We start from the raw sequence: 25,897 nt of genomic DNA on the forward strand, positions 1-25,897 counted from the left end.
GCGGACATTGGGGATTTACCTCAGAACCAACTGGGAGTCGAGCACTATACTGCAACGCGTACAATACTTCTCACTGATAAACCTATTATCCGGTATCTAAGGGATTTGATGTCCTCCACACACACACACACACACACACACACACACACACACACACACACACACACACACACACACACACACACACACACACACACAAACACACACACACGTCGTAATAATGCCCAGTATAATAAAGTCCTCTCCCACAGCTTTCAGTGGGAGTTTGCATTCGAGTGAGGCAGAGCATCTGTGTTGTCTGGGCAGCCAGAGAAGAGGACCGAGGGAGACTAATATAAAGAGAGAGAGAAACATAAAACCCATTGGGTTCAGGAGTTCAAAGTGAAACCATATGTCCCTGAAGATTAACGAGCAGATGGTGATATAGACACACAGAGAACGACTGTACTGCATTGAGGGTCATAGGGAATTGCCTATCAATGTATAGAGAGCCCAATATCTGTGTTTATGTTCAGTATACTGTTCAAAAATCCTTCTGAGGTTCATCACATCTACATTTTATGTTGTGCAATTTGGATAACCTTAAAACAATATTTTATAATAATAAAAAAATCTTTTCAGTATTCAACTGAATTGGGTTAACATTTGGCCTAAAACATTGTGATTGACACTACTCTCAAGACTTCTCTAACACACACACACACACACACACACACAGTGCAGTAATGTGTATCCACATTGGATAAAAGGTGATAAAAGTTTTGTCAATTTGTCAGTTTGGCTGTCTAGGGGCGAAGACCCTCTATTTCCCAGTGAAATATACTTTTTGCTTCTTTGTTTTTTTTACCCGGCAACAACAGTCCCTGGGTGAACCCCCCGCGCACCACTCACTGCTGCCGGCTCGGCTTGCCGGCTACGTTAGCTCCATCAATTAGCGTGACATGCATCATGTCTTTAGCGGCGCGAGAAACGGGATCGCCTGACCGACATCCACGGGACGAACGTAAATAGGTTAGGGATAGAGTCACAACACCCCCGAGCCTGCAGGGAATAGCACATAGAGTAGTGATGCTGGCCCATTGTAAGGGTATACTAGTTAATAGTTTATCAGATCAGCGTATTGGTTTCTGTGGCTTTTTTGGACAGGGAAGTGAAGACAGGTAGCAAAGGGGGATGGGAAGAATTATTGCATATGAGCAGTTTCGGGAATCGAACCTGCAACCCTACAAGCCGGTTGCCTACATAGTTCACTAACTATACTTGCATGCTGAGCCACCGAGCAAGCCCTGTCTTTAGACCTCACTCAAAAGATTACACTGGGTTTATATATATATACTGCTCAAAAAAATAAAGGGAACACTAAGAAATGCCACCCCACACCATTACTGACCCACCGCCAAACCGGTCATGTTGGAGGATGTAGCAGGCACTAGAACGTTCTCCACGGCGTCTCCAGACTCTGTGGCGTCTGTCACATGTGCTCAGTGTGAACCTGCTTTCATCTGTGAAGAGCACAGGGCGCCAGTGGCGAATTTGCCAATCTTGGTGTTCTCTGGCAAATGCCAAACGTCCTGCACGGTGTTGGGCTGTAAGCACAACCCCCACCTGTGGACGTCGGGCCCTCATGGAGTCTGTTTCTGACCGTTTGAGCAGACACATGCACATTTGTGGCCTGCTGGAGGTCATTTTGCAGGGCTCTGGCAGTGCTCCTCCTGTTCCTCCTTGCACAAAGGTGGAGGTAGCGGTCCTGCTGCTGGGTTGTTACCCTCCTACGGCCTCCTCCACGTCTCCTGATGTACTGGCCTGTCTCCTGGTAGCGCCTCCATGCTCTGGACACTACGCTGACAGACACAGCAAACCTTCTTGCCACAGCTCGTATTGATGTGCCATAATGGATGAGCTGCACTATCTGAGCCACTTGTGTGGGTTGTAGACTCCGTCTCATGCTACCACTAGAGTGAAAGCACCGCCAGCATTCAAAAGTGACCAAAACATCAGCCAGAAAGCATAGGAACTGAGAAGTGGTCTGTGGTCACCACCTGCAGAACCACTCCTTTATTGGGGTTGTCTTGCTAATTGCCTATCATTTCCACCTGTTGTCTATTCCAGTTGCACAACAGCATGTGAAATTGATTGTCAATCAGTGTTGCTTCCTAAGTGGACAGTTTGATTTCACAGAAGTGTGATTGACTTGGAGTTACATTGTGTTGTTTAAGTGTTCCCTTTATTTTTTTGAGCAGTTTATATATATATATATATATATATATATATATATATATATATATATATATATATATATATATATATATATATATATGCCGTTATGGAACGGATGGGGGGGGGGGGGTGGCATATTGCTCAAGGAGAACGACAGGTACACTGCGGATATTTGAGCCGCATTCTCGCAGAACATTATCTTTCTCCTCAGGACTCACCCAAACATTTCACCATGGATTCACACACCCTTAACCCCTCGACGATGCTGCTGCTGCTACGCGATACGTTACAATCTAATTTCGACGGATCCGCATTCCTGTAAACGCCATTGCGTTTTATGAGCACTGCACGGTGGAACGGAGGAAGTCTTTGACCCGTGTTTAGGGCCGTAAACCTGCACTGACGTAAGAGGGAATCTCCGGCGCGCCGCTATCTCCCTTCCCCTGCATTCCCCTTCAATTATGCAAGGGACCTTTTGGTCTGTCTTAATTATTCACACCGTTGTTGATGGCCTGGCCTTCAGATAGCGCCGGGACAATGCTGGAACAACAGGGAGGACTTTAAGGTGTATCTAATTATGTAGCGAAATATACCAAATGTTGACTACTGTTTTAGCCCGCATTGTGTTGGTTTCTTTTTGTTTATAATTTGCTTGTTTTCATCAATTAAACCCATTGTAACTGGTTAGATGCATAAGATGTGATATAATAAAAGTTGTATTATAGCCTATACGTATATATATATATATATATATATATATATATATATATATATATATATAGGGCCTATGTAGGCTATAATACAACTTTTATTATATCACATCTTATGCATGTATATATATATTTATATACATATATACACAAACTCACACACGCACACGCACACGCACACGCACACTTACAGAGAGAAGGTAGAAGAAGATTGAGAAATGACAAATGTCTTGTTGTTTCCAACGACTGGACACCTAAAAAGTACTGGCAGAAACCTTGGTGGTACTTCATTTGATTGATCTATTATTCAATAAATGTTTTCAAAGAACCCTGGGTCTTAATCTGTCGGTTGGCATTCGCTGCACAGTAGTCGATACGCACCCGTTGAGTTCCCTACCCGGCCTGAGGGGGCAGAGTGAGCTGAATAATGTGAATAAAGGTTTTAACTGCACCACGGCGGCTCTGCACCGCTGACTCACTCAGAAGTTCGGGGGTAGACCTGCTGGGACACTCATAAATGTTTCCTTTCATGGTTATCACGGGAAATAAAGCCCTACCTAATGAAAAAGCTCGATAGGAATGTATGGAGTAACCAGACTAATGTTTTGAATATAAATATGGAAGTAGGCTACTGTGAATTTTTTAATATTCTGATTTTTTTGGCTTACAAATTAGAATAAACTAATTTGATTGGGTAATTAATTAAAACCGTGAGGATAATATCACCAGGGTTCCTCTATGCGTAGCTGTATGTAGACTGCAGGGGGAGCGAGTGTCCTGTCAGGCACGGTCCAGTCTAGTCCCGTCATCAGACTTTAGTCTACCGCGATCCCTAGTGGCACTACGGTGCAGGTACAGGACATTAATATAATTGCGAATGACTCGACTGTACGATACAAAATACAACCATGGAACAATGGATTTTTAAAATAAACGCATAATTAGAAAAATAATGTACACGAACACGTCATATTTGCAGTTTGGCAAAATAACCTGTTTGTTTTCTCAAGACTATGTAAACTCATGGAGTAAAACCAGTGAATAGCCTAAGTACATAGCTACCTTATAGGATGTTAAACATACACTATTTTTGCATGCAAATATGGTTTAACTTGATCATGAATAAATATGAATATAAAGGTCTACAAAAATGCTATATATATGCATTTTATTTGTATCCACATGCGTATGAATGATTTATATAGGCTATACTCTTCTTCTACTTTTCTTTTTAATGGAAATGGTCTCTCCCCCCCCACCCCCATCCACCCCCGCCCTCTCTCTTTCGTTTAGTTCGGTTCCTTTTTGTTTCGCTCGTCATGTTTTGGTCCCTGATAGTTTTTTCCGTTCGCCTCTGTTGTCTTGTGTTGACACATTCATTCCCACGCCACGTGTTCCAGTCTTCCTCACACCACTGATTAAACAGACTTCGAGTAGCATTCTTACATTGGCTATTTTTGGATCAATGAATATTAGGCTACTTATTTATCATGTGTGAGTGTGAACTATATTAATCGAGCCTGGGCGTAAAATCACTGTAGGCTAGCTAGTTCATTTAAAAGAGACAATTAGATAATACGTTATATCATATCATCATAATAACAAAAACATTGTAAGATAACGCAGCTTGTGTTTGCATGAACGTGCACGTGCGTGGGCGTGCGGTGTGCGTGCGTGCGTGCGTGCGTGTGTGCGTGTGTGCGTGTGTGTGTGTGTGTGTGTGTGTTTTCGAGAGAGAGTTGCATTACATGAAGCAACCACGGAAGGGCACAGGCAGCAGGCTAGATAAATCTACATCGGCTGCTGCTAAACCGTAAACAACTTCCTTATAGACACGAGACTTTGCCTCCTTCCCAACTACGTGGCTACGATAAGACGATTACCAAACCGGCTGTGATGGAATGTAATTCAATCGAAAATGCACTCAAAATCCATTCCATCCATGAGTGTTTCCCTCGACGCACCAACGCATGACAGCGGGGAGATGGGATGTTTCAAAGGAAATGTGAGCAGGTTCAAGAAGCGTTAGAACCTGACTATCTCCTTCTCTCCCGGGGCTTACCCGATGAAGTCAACCTGATGCCCCCAGGGTGACGACACGCCGCAGGTAGAAGAGGGAGGAGCAACAAGATCAACAAGTCCCTACATGGGGCGCCTGGTATTACCTTAGGTTCCGAGGCGCTCGTCAAAAGAAGTGCTTCCTAGTCGAGTGCAGGACAGTTCACGTCGACCAGGAGCATAGGCTGTCTTGATCCACCTGTCCACCAACCGATTGGATCGGTCAATTAAACTTGGATGGGTTCCGAAATAAAGGTGAGTATCATAGCCTCATTATCTACACACCATCACATCTAAATAATTATTTGGTTCCTTATTTGTTTTTTTTCCGCATTTATTGTACATGCATTGCAGCACCATAAAAGTACAAAAAATAGGTTTACACAGAGCAATGATACTTTAAGATTTATACTTTTTAGATACTTTTTAAAGAGACAGATACAGGTGGAATGTGACATTTTGGATGGGTTCCTTAGCGGGCGGTAAAATACCAAAACATGATATCACGTTCAGTCTGCCCTCAGGCAGGCTCTGTTGTTTGAACATGTTGTTCATGGGTCATCCACCAAGGCCTACATGTGTTGAACAATAACTTGTCAACGCATTTATAGATCTATATTCCTGCCCTTGTGGGGGCTTGGGTAAAGGGGGGTGTCATAAATATTTGGCCTTTTAAGCCCTTTGAGACTGTAATGATGATTAAGGGCTATACAAATAAAATTTAATTGAATTTAATTATAGTCAGGGTGTTTGTCTCCCAGTTGAACTGTACTGGTTCCAACTGTTTCTGTTCCTGTTTTCATCAAATCATATTTTAAAAATGAAAAACTCTACCGATAATTCACGATAAAAAAACGATTTGCGATAAAAAAAACGCACTGTATTAATCCCTGGCGAGAGGTTTCGGATCGCGTTGGGATTTTCTTACAATTTACGGGTTTCGTTTTATCCCCAGCACTCCGTCACCATGGCAACGTCGGGAGAGCAGAAAGAGTACAACGGACAGCTGATCTCGGTCAACCGCAGAGACACCCGCCGCCTGCTGGAGGTTTACGTGAAGCGCAGCCTGAGCCTGAACGACGGCGCTGGGAACGGCCCCCCCGAGCCCCCTCCCGCCGCCGACAAATGGGTCCCGAAGCCCCAGAGACCGCGGAGGGTGCGGCGCCACTCGAGCGACCCCTCGCTCCACCTGTCGCCCAACCCAGACGCCCACAGACAAGACGTCGGCTTGGTTCCTCCTTCCCCTTCGAACCCCAGCACTCCTGAGCCGCTTGACCGGTTCCCCGGTAAGGTTCACGAGGTGGTGGAGGAGGAGGAGGGGAAGGAGAAGGAGAAGGAGGAGGTGAAACTGGTGGCGCCGGTCTCCAAGAAGACAAAGAAGCCTAGCATGTGGAAGAGCTTCCTGGGCCTGTTCTCCAAGAAGTGGACCGAGGACGAGCCGGACGGGCCCCCCCCCCAGCAGCCGAGGGGTTCGATGGAGATCTTCCAGTCCCGGAATGGGGAGCAGGCGGAGGTCACGGCCACCTGCCTCCCGCTGCCCACCGGCGGCAGCATGAGGAAGAAGTCCAGGAGAAAGAGAAGCAACAGGCTACCCAGCTTCAAGAGGTCCAAGTCCTTCAAGAAGAGTACTCATATAGACATCACCGTGTCCGTCGGGGAAGGTGAGGTCCCCTCGATCTCCATTCTCCTCCTGTGCATGATTCTGATGTTTAGTTACGCCCCCAGTGTTTGACTCCAAAGGAACTTAGTGGGAGTTGAGGTCGCTCTGGAGCTGGTTGAATGGTAAGGGGTAAATGGAATGCATCTATACAGGGCTCTTCTAATCAGTGGCCACTCAAAGTGCTTTACAATACTGCCTAACATTCACTCGTTCATGCACACATTCACACTCCGAAGACAATGTCAGCCATGCAAGGTGAGGTGTCTTGCAAAGGGACACCTCGACACTCGGACGCTAGGAGGATCCGGGGATCGAACTAGCAACCCTCCAGTTACCAGCCATCCCGCCTAGCTCCTGATACACACACTGCCCCATTAGGGCTTAGGGGTTAGGGCTTATTGGTCAAGGATGCAAACGGGTTAGGCTCTGGACATTGGGGATCGAACCCAGAACCGTTTGGTTGAGACACTGTATTTTGCAAGTGGTTTTCGCACCAACATACCAAGATAAATCCCTTGTATGGGGAAGCCTACTTGCCGATCAATCGCACCAATCAGAAATCAATGGTTATTATGTCGCAACAGGGATCAATGGTACATTCATTTCAAATCAAGGAACATGCTGTTTATTCACCTTTTGCTTTGTTTCCTTGATTTGTAGCCATCGTAAACGTGGAACCCACCTACGCCTACTTCGAGAAGGTGTCTGAGGAAATGGATCTGATTGTCCGCCAAGTCACTCAAGTTAACGAGAAAGTCATGACGAATGGTGAGATCCATTATGTTTGTATCTGTGTCCACTGTATATGTCTACAGAGTCCTCTGAATGTAGCCATGAGATGAAGCGTGTGATCTATCGGACTCATACACAACCTTCATGTGTCATCCAAGTAGAAGTATAATTTAGGTCTTTAGTATTGTACTCAAGGTGCTGTTGGAAAGATTTGAGAGTATGAAGAGAGAACAGAGAAGAGAGAATAAACAACAATAGAGAAGTGTGTTTCCCGCACCTGTAATTGAAAGGAACCAATTAGAGAATGAAATGGAAATGGTTATTTTCAGTACGAATTTCACTCACTAATAGCTGACCGATGTTTATGGCATTTCTAACCATATTCAAACGACAGTACTTGAATCTTGCCTACAGCCCCATCAAAAAGTAAGACTTGCGAAACCCTCCTCTCTCTCTCTGCTTACAGAGGAGGTGATCAACAGGATCATTGCCCTGACCAAAGAGGAGGGAGACGCCATCGATGAAAAGGTTGGTATGGTAACAAAACTCCAACCCGATACGCTTAGTAACCACAAAGTACACATTCAACAAATACAAACACATTAGTGCTCGTGTTGAGGAGACTAGAGTACAAGTATTGCAGTATCGATAGTCTGGTCAATATTGGCGCCATCTCCCATATATCAGAGTTCATTCACAGTCATAACTGTTCATCATCCCATAAAAATGGGATGCCTTTTATAGCTGGCTGGACTCACTCCAATGTGTACTAGTTTCTGAATTCAAAGGAAAGAAGCTTCTAATCAGAGTCTAAATATACCTTTGGGTAAAGAGTGTGTTAAAAAGTAATCGTGGATGGAATGGGATCATAAAGTAGATCTTTAATGATTGAAATGTTACGGGAATACATTTGAACAATCTAAAGGTTTCTGTTTCACCCCCAATCTCTCACCCCTTCATACTCCTCAATGACCTGTTTCTGTACAGTCTAACCCCTGCTTGCTCCTTAATGACCTGCCTCCCTACTGTCTAACTCCCACCTGCTCCTTAGTAACCTGTCTCTCTACCGTCTATCCCCTACCTGCTCCTTGATGAACCGTCCCTGTACTATCTAACCCCTACCTGCTCTTTAATTACCTGCTTCCCTACCGTCTAACCCATACCTGCTCCTAATGACCTGCCTCTGTACTTTCTAACCTCTGCCTTTCCTTAATGACCTGTCTCCGTACTGTCCAACCCCTACCTGCTCCTTAGTGAGCTTTCTCTGTCCTGTCAAACCCTACCTCCTCCTTAATGACATGTCTAACCCCTACCTTCTCCTGAGTGACCTGTCTCTGTAATGTCTGCTCCCACTCCTGATCCTTATTGACCCGGGTCTAAAAGCATGCTACTCTGTAGCTGTGGATCAAAGTCGGTTGATACAGTAGTAGAATATAGTAGTAGTAGTAGTAGTATAGTAGTAGTAGTAGTATTAGTCATAAAACTATACAGTAGTTTGCCTTTCAATGACAGTATTCTCCTCTCCTTCCCCCCCACCCCCCCACAGCTGAAGGAGAACCCCACTCTTAGCAACTTCTTCAAGGGCATGTCGTACCCGGCCTTCAAGAAGCTGGCCGACAACTACCTGGAGGAGGAGACCACCCCTGTCCAGAGCCAGGCCCCCTCACTGCCCCGCCCGGTGGCAGCTCCAGAGCTGGTGAAGCTGGCCTTCACCCTGGACTTCACGGCCAGGCTGGCAGGGCTTTCGCGGCAGAACGTGGGCTACATCACCGGCCTGGGCAACCGTTACCTTGCGGACCGCTTCGAATACACACAGGTGAGACTCCGATAAGGGCGCACCTCCAGCCACTAGCAGGGGGGACGGGGCTGGGGGGTTGGACACCTCCGCTCAATGCTCTTAAGGGTTAGGAGTTCGATTTTACTTTGGGTTATAAAAGATTTCCAAAGTGGACTTCGATGTTTTAAAAAAAAGTTATTGTGTGTTCCTGACAGGCTTGTACAGATCACCCCTGGTCAGACACTGATGATTGACCCACCCAAGGAAGGAAGATCGTCACAAGAAACGCCAACACTTACGTTAGACGGGGGAAGTAACCAAGCAACACTTTCTCTTTCACTTGCATGTATGTTTTTACATAGGGTAGAGGGTGGTTCCCCAGCCCAATCATGATCCGAATCAGACACAGAGTACACAAACCTGTGAAGTGAAACAATGTGCCAGCCCTTATCTGCTACCAAAGGCCAAGGCAAACAATGACTATGGTTCCCCCCTTCAATGTAAAAGCGTCTTTGAGTGTCTAGGAAAAAGCGCTATATTAATTCAATGCATTATTATTATTATTATGGCAAGGCAACCCTCGCAAACATGTCGCATTGTGTGGAAGAACCAGTCGAATGGCATTGGTTCAGACACATGTGGCTTCTTATGAAGTAACACTTACAAAAGGAGAAGTAGTGACCGTAAGATGGGTACGCAGCAACGGGTGTAGTATTTCATTAGATTAGGCAGATTGTCACACAGTAACAAGAGTGTCGATGTAGATGCAAATCCAACATTTCTATTAAGATGGTTGTTCAGTTCTCATCTGTTTGTAAGGCTTCATAAGTTTGATGACTGTGAATGTGTATTGAATAATTGATTTATGTATTGGAGTGCAGAAAGAATCGTCATACATTATTCTCAACATGTTAAATATAATGTGATTTATATGACACTTTTGTTCATTGTGAATGCTGGCATTCATTAGACAACAATACGTTTCTTAAAAAGGTAGACAACTATTTATGAATATACATAGCCTATATGTTTTACATAATTTCATAAAAATGACATCACCATTAGGCTTCGTGTTTATTTGGAAACCAAATAAACAGGTTTTATGGTAGTGTTTGACTGGTCAAAAGGACAAATAATGCCCAACAGCCAGTTTTCATATTTATGCTGATGAGGACTATTTCATACTATTTCATGTCTGGGAAATAACTTCTCTAGTCTAGACTTATAACTCAACAAGCTTTATAAGATATATGTAGCAAGTGCAAGTACTGTATATGATGGAACAATGACACGGATCCAAATAAACAATGTATTATACAATTGCTGGTGAGGATTTTTACTGCGGTTGGTTTGCGACAAGGATGAAGTTAGCAAGTTATTTGTACAGTCAGTTTATAGTCTTAAAATTATAGTCTTCATAAAGATAACCGTTTTGTGGTGAGCCAATCACACAGTAGACCTGTCTTACGTTATCTTAAACGTGGCAAGCTGCAGTCTTAAACACACATCTGATAAACTGGCTGGTTTCTCTGTGTGTAACGAACCCTAACAAACACTTACATGCCCCTACAGGGAAGACGCCAACATACTTTTCCCTCTTACCTGTTCCTCCTCAATACTGGCCGGTGTTGCCATGTTGCCCTGGGGACACTACCAACCTGCCCATATAAGGATATACAGTTTTGGGGGTGCATCATTGGTTGTGAGCCTGTAAAGCTCCAATGATGAAGAGCTACGCTATAAGCTATTTAGTTATTGTTTGGTTTGAATTACTTAATAACGTGTAACTACAGTAAGGTTACAATAATTAACTTTTGACTATTATAGTCGAATAATTAACTATTAAGAAAATGCAGTTCAATAACCATTGACTAACAAGTCTATTCATCATTTGCTGATGGTGTTCATGTTAACTAATGTATTAATTTATACATAATTGGGTTACCCTTACCCACGAGTACGACTAAGGATTGGAAATGGTGTGTCCAGAGTAACTTTAACTAACAGGAACAAAACTACAACACACATGCCTAACACTAACCAACTTCCTCTTAGCTAATGCTAAAATAATGTATACTAATGCTTATGACTGCAATGGCTAATGTTAATTAATGTTAATGAAGGTTCCCTTATTGTTAGTGTTACCAAATAACTACTCAACTTTTAAAGTGAACTATTTACTGTGTATCCAAAGTCCCCTAATAAGCAGGCAGGGATATACAACTGGCTCAAGGGCGCCTATGGTCGACATTAGCAGACATTCGGGGTCAAACCATCAACCTTTTGGCTGGTGGTCAAACAAACCAGGCTTTCCGGCATAAATACAAATTAGAAAATATAGGGTGTACTGTTCTTTATCTATCCCAAACAAGAAATGTTGGTGTCACAGCAGAAGTACAGGACACAGAATAACAAAGCAGATATCCACAAAGACCAGGACGACAACACCTCAGGCACTGGGCGTTGTAGATGGGTGGGTTACGGTAACAGTGAACCTGCTGCATGCTTCCGAATAAGGTAATGCATGTGACTGGCTGCCAGGTTTGTGTTGTGTGTGTAGAGTGACGAGCCACTCCCTCAGACATTTACTGGAAAGACCAAACATAGCCTACCTGTATAGGATCACTTTACAAGAACTGCTAAGGGAAAAGTTTCCATGTCAAAGAGGACTCGCTAGGAAATTCCAAGAAGAAGTTTCGGTATAAACTGCTAAGTGCCAACCCTTGTCAGAAATACTAGAATAATTCATTTAAAATTATTATGATAGCATCTGTACTATTCTTCTACCGGAGAGAAGCAGGTGAATTAGTCGATGAGACATAAAACCTCTGATGGACATACCTCACTAAATCGGTGTGAAAACAAACCTATATTTAATGTCTGATCAGATTTATTTTCAATTACTCATACGTAGAGATGTCAAATTTGCCAGATCCACACCCATTTCCACAAGTATTTTTTCAATGTAGCTAGTCAAACGTGCATAATGGAAAAATTATTAATATCCTGTCAAGCCTTTCCTTTCACATGAAATTAGTGTAAGACAAAATCGGTCTGAACCTAAAAGACGCAATAACCTGTTCAACACTTCCCGAGAATTGCCAGAATAGGGAATAGAGCCAGGTAACAAAAATGGTTGGTCTTGTATTAAGCCAGGGCATTAACAAACTAAAAGATTAGTACAGGTCCTTATTTAAATTAGGTCATCAATACTATTTCTCTAACGAGTCTTATAATAATGGTTACCTCAATGTTTAAGTAAATAATAAATGCCCAACACTAATCCCAAAATGACATGGTGAATTTAGAAAGGTAAACCTGGGAGAAGGTAATTGGGGCATCTTGCTCAAGGGGCTAATGGCAGGACTGCAGGCATTAGGGATGGAACCCACAACTGTTAGGCTAGGAGTTGAACAAGCCATCTTTACTTTCCCCTCATCTGAAACAAACATGAAAAACATCTTGATACTAATTTACACACATGCAAATACCTCATCCTGCCGTTTGCAACATTCTAATAATATATAATTATATTATATTAGAGAATAATTCTCTAATAAAAAATATAATCAAAGAGGGCATCAAAAAAACTATATTGCGCTGGCCTATCACGTATCACTGTCGTTCATGGCTAGCGTGTCCGAGGCCCAAATGACAACAGGTTCCATAAAACCAAATGATAAGGCTCCCGATACTACATTAGTCACCGGTCCTCAGCCCAAGTTCTCATGCCAGACCAACAGGACAAGCCACAGGCCAGTATCAGGGTTGACCGACCACAGACCGCAGCTTCCTCATTCTGTAAACAGCAGCACACTTTGAGTTTGAGCACGAGGCCAAATCTGCTCACGTAATCGGACATGGGTCCTACTAATGTTTAAGCGATTGGAACTGAGAAAGATGTCGACACAAAGTATGTTATGTAAACTTTTACATTTTTATTGCTTTTTCAAATTCAGAGAAGGCGAGTTAATCAAAGAGTCCGAATCCCATATCGTCGTCCGACTCTTCGGATTCGTCCTTCTTCTCCTCCTTTTTCTCTTCCGCTGTGAAGGGAAATTTAAGGATTTAAAATTAGACATTTGTCTTCTGTGCTTTCATAATATGTATATGATCGTAGCCTCGACCATGTTAATATACAGAATGACAATGCAGCATTATAATTGCCAATATAATACAGGCTATGCGTTACGCGATTACTTTAGTAATGGATTTAGAGTAGCAAATCTAAAACCACCTTTATTTAATAATAATAACTCTTATGTAGGATATATAACAAAGCAAGTAGACATAAAAAGGTGAGATACAACTATTTTGCAATGCAAACTGGTGCAATAACAATGAAGAGAATTCTGAATTGAAATGAAATATTCGTCATCCAACGGGTGTAATTGGACTCACCAGCAGCAGCAGGCGCCGCACCGGCGGCAGCAACAGCCGCACCGCCGGCAGCAGAAGGCGCTGCGACAGCACCACCTGCTGGCACGGAGGCCAACTTGGAGAGACCTGAGGAGAAAAATAATAAAAGTCAGCATATTGAGGGTTTGCATTCCTCTTACAGTAAAAAACATCTACGTGCGATTTCCATGAAATAAAATAAATTCACATACCGGAGTTCATCACTTCGTTGATGTCTTTCCCGTTCATTTCACTCACCACCTGGACAATCAGAGGTAGGTTTAGTCAGCCAAACGCCAGACATATCATTACAACCCCACACATTTAACCTGGGTCTTAACCCCACCTTGTTGAGACGCTCATCGTCGGCCTCGATGCCGACGCTGCTCAGGATGGCCTTGATGTCCTTGGCGGATGGGCTGGCGGCGCCGCCGAGGGCAGCCAGGAGGTAAGCGGCCACGTAACGCATTCTGCGAATCACCAAGGAGAACAAAATCCCATTTCAGCGTGTTTCATGTGCAGCAACCTGACTGATGAAGACGCATTTCTAGAAACATGGCGTCCTGTATTGACAGCACATGTCCCGGAACCACTGTCTAACCAGACGGATATATTTGTCTGGTTCACGATTATTGTTTACGTTAAAAGTTAATATTTTCCGAGTGATTTGAGCTACTACAGTAGTAGTGGAGATATAAATATGACACTGTCAGGACTCTCGGGGCAGCATGGCTTCAGAGAAAAGGCGTACAGAGCCGCCATTTGTAGACCGCAAAACACAAGTCGTCTTTATTACTACGTTTACTTTTTGGGTCGTATAAACCATGACAGAAACCCGTGGGTCTTATAAAAAGTAGTCTATAACGACATGTAGCAATTACTCATCATCTATACAAAATAAGATATATATTAACTCACTTTAAGTCTCAGAGACACGAAACGACGGACACGCTGAGAGAGTCGGAAGAGGGAGGACGACGTCACCGGAAACGGTAACAGCTGTCAGTGTGGTGATGCGATTGGTCGGTTGTGCGTGACGTCGTTTTATTGCAGGCCAATAGCAAAATCGAGAATTAATGTAAAAATATATATATATATGTTGTCTTCTGAACATAATATGTGCCACATATGGTCATATATAATTATCATTGTGCTCGAAATAATAAAATAAATAAATAGATAGAGACAACAGCGGAAGCATTTCAAAATAAGTAATAAATAAATAATGTGTGTGGAGACGTCCCACATCTCCGTTAAGACGGAGTGCGAGGTTCCCTTCTATATAAGGCCGCTGCCTCCTCTCCGTCTCTCTAGGACGGGATGTTATTCCATTCGCGAACTCGCTTTCCTTTTTTATTGAATTGCACGATGTAATAGGCTATTGCAATGCGTACACTATTGTGTTTGAGTGCAAGTGGTTGAGCAGAAACCCTCACATTGGATTCGGACTTGGTTCATGTTTAGAATAGCATTGCCTGTTGTGCCATAGAACAGGTAACCTATTTAGAACGCCCGATTACCTATTGGATATTTACATTAGGCCTACTTTGCATATGCTGCAGTCGACCTCTCTATCGTTATTTGGAGTCAGACACAGTTCTATTTTACAGAAGAAAATAGTCTGTTCTATAACATTTAATTAGCATTTTATCAAAATAACATTTTTCATGTTAAAATAGCAATTTCAATCCAATATTTTTTATTGAATCTTAAAGAATTACAAACACTTGGAAAAAATATAAACGATACATCTTACAACTGTAGTACTAAAACTAGCCCGCGGATTTGACATACAACAGCAAAAGTTGTATCATTCATGTATCATTGTCATTGATCGATCGATGCGCTGTCCTATGGCTATTTTTAAAGAGTAGTGTTTTCTTCAACACACCAAAATAAACAGCACCCTCTAGTAGCCAAACGTACGCAACGCAGCAATCATGCAGAATGATGCGCATTTATTTAGTGCTAATACTATGCATGATTATGCATTACAACATGTCAAAGAAACCAACAATGTAGTGAAATTACATAAGGACGACGTAAAAAAAAAGAAAAAAAACACCCAAACATGAGCCCCACTACAACTCCACCCGCTCCTCGTCTTCCACCTTGGCGAACAGCCAATCCAACAGCCCGCCGCTGGCGTCCGTCACGAAGGCGGCGATCTTCCGGACGTCGGTCAGGTACCACACCTTGTAGCACACCTCGGCGAACAGAAGCAGCAGGAAGACGGCTAGGAAGCCCAGGAAGATGCGGTCCATGATGAAGTTGGCCTTCTCCCGGAAGGACCACTGGTCCCATGGTAACGCGCGGCGCGAGTCCCCTCGTCGGCTGAAGTACAACAGGGCGGCCTCGTCGCTGTCCAGCTCCGCCTCCTCGTCCGCCTCCACCGCCTGGTCGCTGTCTCCGTCGGACATGGTGACCCCCGACTACGGCCGTGTGTGTGTGTGTGTGTGTGTAGGGGTGGGGGCGAGGGGGGCAGGGGCCTTGGATCAGGGCCCTATGGCGGTTCTCCTCTGTAAAGGGTCAATTGGGAAGAGGGAAATCTTATATTTCATATTTTGCAAGTGGATATTTATTAGAAATCTTCAGTGACGTGTGATTCGTTAAATCGTAATTGTCTCATCATCAAATTTGCGACCCGTTCAGCCGGCGATTTGAATTGCGGCTCGTGCTCACAGCACCGTCAGTCAAAGGACTCAGAAGGCGTGGCTGACGGATGGGGGAGCTTTCCAGGGTCGTCAGAGCCAGAGTAGTGTCACAGTGCTTAAATTTGCATACGTGATCTGATTGGATGACGGATCCGTCGCTGCCGAAAAAGTTGAACATTTTTCAACTTTTTGAGGGAGTCTTCAGCGCACGGATCCACAATGCATTGCGCGTCCGTCCCCATTCAAAGTCAATGGGGTTCAGTCAACGGACGGAGGCAGCATCCGTCCCCATTCAGTTTGTAATTGAATGGGGACGGACGCGCAATGCATTGTGGATCCGTGCGCTGAAGGCTCCGTCCAAAAAGTTGAAAAATGTTCAACTTTTTCGGCAGCGACGGATCAGTCATCCAATCAGATCAGGTATGCAAATTAAAGCACTGTGACACTACTCGGGCTCTGACGACCCCAGAAAGCTCCCCCATCCGTCAGCCACGCCTTCAGAGTCCTTTGACTGACGGTGCAGTGGGCATTACCCTACATGCCCACTGCACCGTCAGTCAACGGATGTTGACTGGCTGACGGATGGGGGAGTAGTCTTTGCAGAGGCATCCGTCAGCCAATCAAATCGCTTCGCCGGGTTCTTCCCGCTTCTTCCTGCTTGTTGCGATCCAAGATGACCCGCTTTCCAGTATCGTCAGAGCCCGAGTCGCGTCTCGGGCTCTGAAATTTGCATACGCGATCTGATTGGATGACGGATCCGTCGCTGCCGAAAAAGTTGAACATTTTTCAACTTTTTGACGGAGCCGAAGGCTCCAACGGAACGGACGGATCCACAATGCATTGCGCGTCCTTCCCCATTCAAAGTCAATGGGGATCAGTCAAAGGACGGAGGTAGTGGGCACGAGGCGTTAGAGAGAGGACGGGAGCAATACTTTTCTTCCTGTTTCCAGTCCGCTTTTACTTGAGCCGATCACCAAGCTGCCTTTTCCCCCTGGCATGCTATTGGCTGGTTTAACACAATGACAACAGGGTAGCGACGGCAAGCAGCCAATTGCGTACAGATTAATTTGAAGCACACCCGTTGACCACGCCTCTTGTGCTGAAGAAAATGACAGCAGGCTCCCCAGACCAACTTGCCATCTACGATTGAGCTTGGTCTGGCAATAGCCAGGTTACAGATCTTTTTTTATCATTTCCAAGTTTTGATTAGATCAAACTAGTCGCAAGCAACTAAGAGGAAGACGCAACCTATTGGTCACAGTTTCAGCCAGTGAGTTCCCTTTTCATGAAAAATCCTTTCCGATTGTAGACATTGTGGTTAAACTCAACAATAGGCCTACTGCACCACAAGGGGAAGCTTGGTTCGCCTTCTTTGTATCGGCATGAGTCATTACTTCACTCAAAGCTACATATTCGCAACTTTCTGCAGGAGGTCACTTCAGTGTTCTGAAGTGACTGAACACTTCTCAAATGCAATATTGGTGGGTTTATCACCATTAAATCAATCAGGTAAGACTTATATATCTTCATGAACAGGGAACTCCACGGAGGAATAAAACATCAATATAAAAAGACAGGTAATAATAAAGTCCCTCGTGAATTTTACCGTAAGTTGTGGCTGTCTTCGGTCAGGTCAGAGGATGACTTTCATTGAAAACCCTTTTCCTGTACGAAGACGTCGGCCCTCTTTGAAAAAGGCCAGAGGGTTTCTGTATCTCTTTAATCCTCTCACGTATCTCCGCACTGGCTCAGCGAGCTCTGTGGAGTCCAGGCTGAGGGAGAGAGAGACTAACGGGGTAGGTTTGAATAGCACACCTTCATCACTAAGTGGTGTTATGGATTAGCAGGGACTCAGCCGCCTCAAATCCCTCCACGCCCACCGAGGTGACAGACGGAAGAGCAGAGAAGAGGCACATCGGTGCAAGGGAGAAACTTTTGGAGACAAGGCCTGGACAGAGATAAGGAGAAGCAGAATTAGGGGAAGAGGGAAGGAAACTTTCAAATCGAGGGGGTGCTTAAAGAAATAGACAAAGTGAGGGGAAGTGAAAGAGGGATGTTCGTTTTGTTTCATTTGTTATTTTGTCTCGTAGAGACAAAATAACGATGACCGCTGATGGCCGCTGAACACAACATGGCCATAACTTCATGACCGCCAGCGCCACCACCACGCAGCCCAGGAAGTTGAAGTACACCATGAAGTTCACGCTGATCCATTCGGTTTGCGTAGCTCTACAACACGGCATAGCTCATCCAGACCTACAGCGTGTACAAATTAAAACGACACACGTATGAAACGACGGACAGACGGCGCCCCTTGACATGTGTGTGTATAACCGATGGGAGAGCGAGCAGAGGACTGTGCAACCCTCAAAGTGATGATGATGCAGATCCTGGGCAGACAGCTTGAGCAGAGGCTTTGAAGGGTGTTGGGAGTGTCTGGGAGGGGAGGGGGGCAGAATGGATCACGGCTCCATAATGCCCTGTGAGTGATTCAAACGGAGCCCTAGGGGGAGCCTTTAACGGCCCGTCCCGCTGATATAGAAATACGGTTCTGTTCAGCGCTCTGCCGGAGGAGGTTCTGGATAACCTGGAGGTTGGAACGTGTTCGGTGCTTGTAAATACTGCCGGCCGGCGTGAAGCGTGAACCGGTCGGACGCAATAAGGCCTTAACTCTGTATTGGTTCCTATCTGAAATATCTTCCTTTCACCAGACTGGCCCCCTGGCTAAGAGAACAACTTAGTAGGTTTAAGAAATCACCAACAATTAGTGGGGAGCCTTTTTTTATATAAAATATCAAGTCAGTTTACAAAATACTCACTTGCACATTTATTATATAGACCATCAACAAACCAAGCAATTTATACTTTTTTCTGATGTACATAACCAACCGAGAAATTGAATCCAATAAGGGATGTATTTGTCGTAACGTGAACTGGATGTAGACTGGGTAATTAATCCCATTTGGGACTTAAAAGGAAAGTACATCGTGATGTGCAGATATTATCATATCTGTTCTGTTGACAGCACTTGTCTATTTGGAGATAAACAAGTTAATGTCCAATCCATTATTTATCCAATTCCAACAGCCGTCATTTGGGATTCAGAAATGAGATGAGTATTTCCCAGAAATATGAGTCGATTAACCACGGATCATACTTAAGCTGAAAAAACTAAAATCCGTTTAGCCGTCAAGAGCTCATCAGAATGGGACTGAAAGCCAACAGGAAGTGGATAATATCTTCCAATCAATCAAATCCATTTACTACTCCATTCTTATCACCGCTGCTACTTGTGGAACACATTCAGTTTAAACCCGCCGTCACATCACAGGTCAGGGTTCATTGGTCACAGATCCGGGGGTCAGAGATCACAGATCCGGAGGTCAGGGGTCAGTGGTCCTCTACCCTGTCAGGACGGTCTTCCCCTCAGGGAAGAGGCTGGGCTCGGCGGGCCGACAGAGCACGCATCGCCGCAAGATCTGGATCAGCGTCACCCGGAAGCGCTTGATGCGGAAGGCGTACACCAGCGGGTTGAGCGCCGAGTTGACGTGCGACAGGAAGATGCCGGTGTAGACGGCGGCCTTGGGCAGCGGGCACGAGGGACAGAAGAGCGCCACGCAGTTCAGGATGTGCAGCGGCAGCCAGCAGAGGGCGAACAGCGCCACCACGAGCGCCAGGGACTTGGCCAGACGCAGCTCCTTCTGGTAGTAGCGCCGGCCGTCGCCGCCATCACACGTGGCTTCGGCGCGGCGGCCCAGACGGACGCAGATCACCCGGAAGATCTCGCCGTAGAGCGCCATCATGACCACCAGCGGCACCACCACGCAGCCCAGGAAGTTGAAGTACACCATGAAGTGCATGCTGACCACCGAGGTGAACATGCACACGATGGGCGCGTCGCCGCTGGCGTTACCCTGGAGGTGGGGGTCAGGGCGGATGTGCCAGCCAAGCATGGGGACCAGGCCGGAGATGAAGGAGAGGAGCCAGCACAGGCCGACCGCCACCCGGGCCCGTCCCTGGGTCACCACGACGCAGTACCTGAAGGGGGGAGGAGACAGGCACTGCTTAGTCAGGGTGGAGGTAGGGGCGGGGGGATGGGGGGGGGGAATCTCTGGGCTTTAGGTATACATTTTACAATTTTTTTGCTGTGTGAGACAGGAAGGTTTCTGAGATTGAGGGGAGAACATGCAGCAAAGGTCCACGGGCAGGAATGGAACCCGGGTTGGTGCGATCAGGACTTTGTCTGAATGGTGCAGACTCTACCCGGGAAGCCAAGGGGCGCCCAAACATCTCACTTTTGATTTAAGGTCAATGCTCAATTGCATTATGGAGAGGGGCCTCCTTTGCTTTGAGGACAATAGACTTCTGGAGGGGGTTAAACTGTTTAAAGGGCTCATGTCATGCCACCGGGTGTGGCATGACATCACTAGTGGGCGTGTCTACCCAGATGTATGACGGATAGATGAGCAACGTTTGCGACAGTCCACTGGGTGGGCTGTTAGACTGATCTATCAAGCGTACATCTAGGTGGACACGCCCACTCGTGATGTCACTATGAAAATAATTCCTTCCCTGTGCCAAACGGCTTGTACCAGCTAATCACACCAACACCTGGTGGCATGGCATGAGCCCTTTAAAAGACTCTGAAACGGTGTTCAGGGCTCACTCTGTTCAGAGAGGAGACTAGTGTATGCATACATAAATGTATAAAAAAAAATACAAAACTATTCCACAACTGTGGTGTTGCGAAATATCTCACAAAGAAATAGGCTACCCGATCAGGTAGGCTGCCACTGGGGATGTTGAGAATCAAACGCAGAACCTTTCGTCTCTGAGTCAACCGTCATTACACTACATAACAGCAAAGGTTGAGTTAAAACTATGGCATCTTGTTACAGACTCTCTGATCATGAATACCTGACCCCTATTACTCCTCTCTGAAGAAGAAAACCACAGCGATAAGCAGAAACGGCTTGGATGACTGCCACTGTGGCTTTCGGAAAGTGTACCTAAAAATAATTTATTTATGCCGGACAGAGAAACAGTTTCATTAACTTAAGAGGTTGTGATGCCTGTCCCATCGATTTACATGAGGCTGGGCAGAGATATATGGGGCTGCTTCTCACAGTTAGATTTCCAGAAGTGTGCTACTCTTTATTCTCCTTTTAACCAAAACCGGAACAAACGGTATAATTAAAAAAACACTTTAAACCACGCCTTTGACCTCGATTGCATGTTGTGTAATCAGCTCCATGTATTTGAACACCTAAGTGCAACTTATTGTCTTGTGGGCCCTTATCTCTTGATCTGTTTTTAAAACTATCGATCCCCCTGAACACATGCAGGCCGGCCCCAGCAGTACCCCCCCACCCCACACCGAGTTAAAAATGATCGCTTTTTTTCAGTTCCCAAAAAAACCAATGTGATGAGCGAAACTAAAGCAGGGGGTCCTGGGTGAATCCCAGCTCAATGCGTACCTTTTATACTTATATTGAGGGCATTTAGCAGACGCTTTTATCCAACACAACTCACAACAAGTACATTTGTCCGTTTGTTGTGTTGAAACACTGTTCTGACCCCGACCCTCTACGTGGAAAGCGTGCAGTCTGTCGGGCCCCACTTCGACACAGGCCAATGAATGTAAGGGGAGTGAATCACACTGGGACGACGAGAGGTGCGTTCGAGTGTCACCGAGCTCCCTGGCTGCACGCTTTCTCCCGCCTCCCCCCCTCCTCCGCGTCGGATCAGAGCTCACCTGGTCGGGATCTTGACCCGGAGGAAGCGGTCGACGGCGATGGCGAGCAGCGACAGGATGGAGCCCTGGGTGATGACCAGCAGCAGGCAGGAGAGAAGCAGGCATGTGTAGAACTGGGTCTCCAGGCCCAGGCTGATGACCACGGCCAGGGGGATGACCAGCGCGCCCACCGCGATGTCGGCCGCCGCCAGCGACGCGATGAAGCAGAAGGTGGTGTCGCGCAGCGAGCGGTTGACCGCCACCGCCGCCACCACCAGCACGTTGCCCAGCACCGAGGCCAGGGCGATGGCCGTCTCCATGGAGATGTACAGCAGGTCCACCTGCTCCCGTCGCTGGACGCCCAGCGAAAAGGACATTTTGTGTTTCTTTTTTGCGAGGCGTTTTCCTCGGTTGTTGGATCCTGTTCTTTTTTAGAACGATCCCCCGCTGTGGTTTAGTCCAGGTCAGGTGGTGGGGCCAACGTGGTCCCCTCTTGCTGGATCCATGTTCTCCGTGGGCCGGTTGGGTGCTTAGTGGCTCTCTGCTGACAGGCCCCCCCCTCCCCGCAGATTCTTATGAGCGCCTCGTCTGTACTTTCAGTTCTACATAGAAATGGGTGGACTCTCTCTCCCCCGCAGTCTCTCTCTCTCTCTCTCTCTCTCTCTCTCTCTCTCTCTCTCTCTCTCTCTCTCTCTCTCTCTCTCTCTCTCTCTCTCTCTCTCTAGCGCTCTCTCTCTCTTGATTACTCTCTCTCATTCAGTCACACACCCTCTCTTACACTATCTGCTCTCTCTTGCCCTCTCTCTCTCTCTCTCTCTCTCTCTCTCTCTCTCTCTCTCTCTCTAGCGCTCTCTCTCTCTTGATTACTCTCTCTCATTCAGTCACACACCCTCTCTTACACTATCTGCTCTCTCTTGCCCTCTCCCTCTACCTCTCTCTCTCCTTCTCTCTCTCCTGTCATTTACTATCTCGCTCTCATTTTATGTCTCTCTCTCTTCCCCCCCCCCCCCCCACCCCCCCTCTCTCTCTCTCTCTCTCTCTCTCTCTCTCTCTCTCTCTCTCGATTACTCTCTCTCATTCAGTCACACACCCTCTCTTACACTATCTGCTCTCTCTTGCCCTCTCCCTCTACCTCTCTCTCTCCTTCTCTCTCTCCTGTCATTTAATATCTCGCTCTCATTTTATGTCTCTCTCTCTTCCCCCCCCCCCTCCCCCCTCAATCTCTCCCTCTCCCTCTTCTCAAGAGAAGTCATTAAACGGAGGCGAGGGACTTTAGTGTTCCTGCGGCACCCAGGATCAGAATCACGACATCAGCAGTGGTTTCTCTGGGGTGTGTGTGTGTGTGTGTGTGTGCGTCTGTGTGTGTGTGTGTGTGTGTGTGTGTGTGTGTGTGTGTGTGTGTGTTTTTGTGTGTGTTCCCATACTATGATATACATCATGGTAATAATATATGACACAATAATACACAAGAGATACATACCGCTTTTAAACACCACTGATACAAACCTTATTGTGAGATTAAGCTTATCAATGACAGATATTAAATACAATTTTACTCCATGTACTCTTGTTTTTAAAGACCTTTAACTGTGTAAATATAATTTTTGGAATAAAACATCAAAATAATTTATATATATATATATATGTATATATATATATAGGTTATACTGCAGCGATTACCGGGCGATTTAATTTCCAATATTTCCTCTCTACCGCAAGACCACATCGATTGTATCATGTGACGTCTCGCCACTAGGGAGACAAGCTCATTTATTGAAATTATGCAACTTGTGAGTAATGGTCGTGAATGCGGCGCTCCATGTGTACGACGGCAGGTTAGCGGGAGGTGAGATGGTTCCGCCACACATGGAGGTGACGGATGAAGGCTTTCCATTAGGCAAGGAGTTTCAGCATCTTGGCTTAGGATGCTGTTAGCTGCTTTTGTTTTGCATAGACAAACCGGAAAAGAAATTTTTGCAAAAGTGTCACTTCCTACATATTCAAAAGCCAAGATAAGGGTGAATGTGTGTGTGTGTGTGTGTGTGTGTGTGTGTGTGTGTGTGTGTGTGTGTGTGTGTGTGTGTGTGTGTGTGTGTGTGTTTCAATAAATGTGTTAGGATTTTATGTATACATACAAATATATATATATATATATATATATATATATATATAATCGTTGTGGAAATATTAATTGTGTATACAAAATGGTATACAAATGATAGAAACCTCATTTGTATCACTACTACTCAATTGAAAAGGCATGTCTCCTTGGACCTAGAGATGTCTCCATTCCTCTGTCTAATTGAAAGGTGTTGAGATAGTTTGTATTTGCATTGCCACTGGAAACACGACGTCTTACACTGAGGCCAATCTACTGACGGATTTGTTGTGTCGATTCTTGCAGTCTTGCAGACGTTTCCCTATAGGCCCCCCAGTATCTGCCTAGAGCCATCTACACCGAGCAATCAAACCGCACAGACAGAGCTGGAGCTCCTCTTGTGTACTGCAAGTTGTTGCAGTCACTAATTGTCGATTTGAATTTGGCACCAAGTGATGTGACTTTACAGTGCAAGTGACGTCAGAACCCCTGCTTTAAAACAAAGAATGGGACTAAACGTAGGTTAGAGGATAGAAGAGGGATGGTTATTGATCAGGATTTCAGCTGTAGTTCAGAGAGTACTTCAGTGAGTCTGGCCCGATCCTGTACACCCATTGCCTCATTACATATATGCTCGTTAACTTGCCGTCTCTTCCCATCATCACGCTCTTAAATCTAATACTTTGGGGTCAGAAGAGTCCTAAAATAAGTTATTCTTCATCAATATATATGCAGCAGTTTGCTGCGACCGATTGATTTGATTTGACGAGAGCCTTTCCATGAGAGATGTGAGTAATGTAGAGCAGCATTGGGACTTCTAACTAAACGTATCGATCCGCTGTCAAGACGTTCCTAATAACCTTTAATTAAGTTGATTATCGTTAGCTTTTAACTCATCAGAATTACACATGACACAAAGCGACTGCCAACCAACTCTTATTTCACTAATTGCCCATAAAATGTAAACAGAAATGTTTCTTGGAAATAGAGACAAATGTACAAGCTGAAAAGTAGCTGGACTATCAAGTATCAAGCTATTGGGCAGAAAAATGTTTGTGTGTCGCTAGGCAACGGTCCAGTCTCAGGCCAACTGCCGAACTATTCATGTTGACGGAGCCAAATAAATGTTTTGATAATCAAACAAATCAGTTCTCACTTATAACAATTAAATGGTGCAGTTGGAATTGTTTTATTATCACAGCCTGCTGATATTAAGAGTAACATGACTTCCTCTCGTGTGATATTGCTTGAATTATTACTTTTCCAAAACAATGATAACCCACACTAGCTGTATGGAGAGGCTGTAGCTAGTTATGCAAACAAGCTAATTTTGTTAATTGAGCATAAAGCAATCATTAGTAAACCAATTACAGGGATGGATTTCATTCCATTTAAGGGAAAGGGAGGTGAAACTGTAAACAACATTCATTTTGTTCAGCCTTCTGTTGTGCAGGAAATGGGTGAGTCAGCGCTTAGTTGTGTGTGTGTGTGTGTGTGTGTGTGTGTGTGTGTGTGTGTGTGTGTGTGTGTGTGTGTGTGTGTGTGTGTGTGTGTGTGTGTGTGTGTGTGTGTGTGTGTGTGTGTGTGTGTGTGTGCGAGCGTGTGCGTGGTATTGTCCCTCCCCTGGTCTTGGACTTATGCTCTGAGCTTTTAGTGTTTCAGCTAAAACAGACACACTCCACTAACTCAGTTTTATTGGGTCTACATTGTTTTATCTGCAGGCCGTTATTATGCTGATGGGGGTGGGGATGTGTGTCTGTGTGTGTGTGTGTGTGCGTGTATGTGCGTGCGCATATGCGTGTGTGTGTGTGTGTGTGTGTGTGGGGGGGGGGGGGGGGGGGTGCTTCTGCATGCTCAGC

General features: G+C 45.3%; 3 protein-coding genes across 3 annotated transcripts; 1 reads left to right on the forward strand and 2 right to left on the reverse strand.

Moving 5' to 3' along the window:
* The first annotated feature begins 4,671 nt into the window (after positions 1-4,671).
* LOC115556886 (uncharacterized) lies at positions 4,672-10,476 on the forward strand. Its single transcript, XM_030374289.1, has 6 exons — positions 4,672-5,240; positions 5,941-6,646; positions 7,306-7,413; positions 7,844-7,905; positions 8,924-9,193; positions 9,370-10,476. Exons 1-6 carry the CDS (start codon positions 5,223-5,225, stop codon positions 9,406-9,408), a joined length of 1,203 nt encoding a protein of 400 aa, XP_030230149.1. The 5' UTR covers positions 4,672-5,222; the 3' UTR covers positions 9,409-10,476.
* Positions 10,477-13,068: 2,592 nt separating this feature from the next.
* On the reverse strand, positions 13,069-14,585 carry rplp2 (ribosomal protein, large P2). Its single transcript, XM_030374297.1, has 5 exons — positions 14,471-14,585; positions 13,899-14,022; positions 13,765-13,813; positions 13,556-13,660; positions 13,069-13,200 (listed from the first exon to the last, which is right to left on the reverse strand). Exons 2-5 carry the CDS (start codon positions 14,019-14,021, stop codon positions 13,124-13,126), a joined length of 354 nt encoding a protein of 117 aa, XP_030230157.1. The 5' UTR covers position 14,022; positions 14,471-14,585; the 3' UTR covers positions 13,069-13,123.
* A 4,385-nt stretch (positions 14,586-18,970) lies between these two features.
* Positions 18,971-22,636, reverse strand: LOC115556889 (adenosine receptor A1). The gene is made up of 2 exons (XM_030374292.1): positions 21,962-22,636; positions 18,971-20,244 (listed from the first exon to the last, which is right to left on the reverse strand). The coding sequence occupies exons 1-2, from the start codon at positions 22,315-22,317 to the stop codon at positions 19,608-19,610; spliced, it is 993 nt and encodes a 330-aa protein (XP_030230152.1). The 5' UTR covers positions 22,318-22,636; the 3' UTR covers positions 18,971-19,607.
* Between the last annotated feature and the right edge of the window lie 3,261 nt (positions 22,637-25,897).

This window comes from Gadus morhua, chromosome 13, assembly GCF_902167405.1.
Source record: "Gadus morhua chromosome 13, gadMor3.0, whole genome shotgun sequence".
NCBI classification, from domain to species: Eukaryota; Metazoa; Chordata; class Actinopteri; order Gadiformes; family Gadidae; genus Gadus; species Gadus morhua.

Coding starts and splice junctions, on each gene's coding strand:
- LOC115556886 (XM_030374289.1), top strand. Junction 7,906..8,923: donor GAGACGCCATCGATGAAAAG/GTTGGTATGGTA, acceptor ACCCCCCCACAG/CTGAAGGAGAACCCCACTCT. Junction 9,194..9,369: donor ACCGCTTCGAATACACACAG/GTGAGACTCCGA, acceptor TGTTCCTGACAG/GCTTGTACAGATCACCCCTG.
- rplp2 (XM_030374297.1), bottom strand. CDS start 14,021: ATGCGTTACGTGGCCGCTTACCTCCTGGCTGCCCTCGGCGGCGCCGCC. Junction 13,814..13,898: donor ACGATGAGCGTCTCAACAAG/GTGGGGTTAAGA, acceptor CTGATTGTCCAG/GTGGTGAGTGAAATGAACGG. Junction 13,661..13,764: donor CAACGAAGTGATGAACTCCG/GTATGTGAATTT, acceptor TTTTCTCCTCAG/GTCTCTCCAAGTTGGCCTCC.
- LOC115556889 (XM_030374292.1), bottom strand. CDS start 22,317: ATGTCCTTTTCGCTGGGCGTCCAGCGACGGGAGCAGGTGGACCTGCTG. Junction 20,245..21,961: donor CGGGTCAAGATCCCGACCAG/GTGAGCTCTGAT, acceptor TCCCCCCTTCAG/GTACTGCGTCGTGGTGACCC.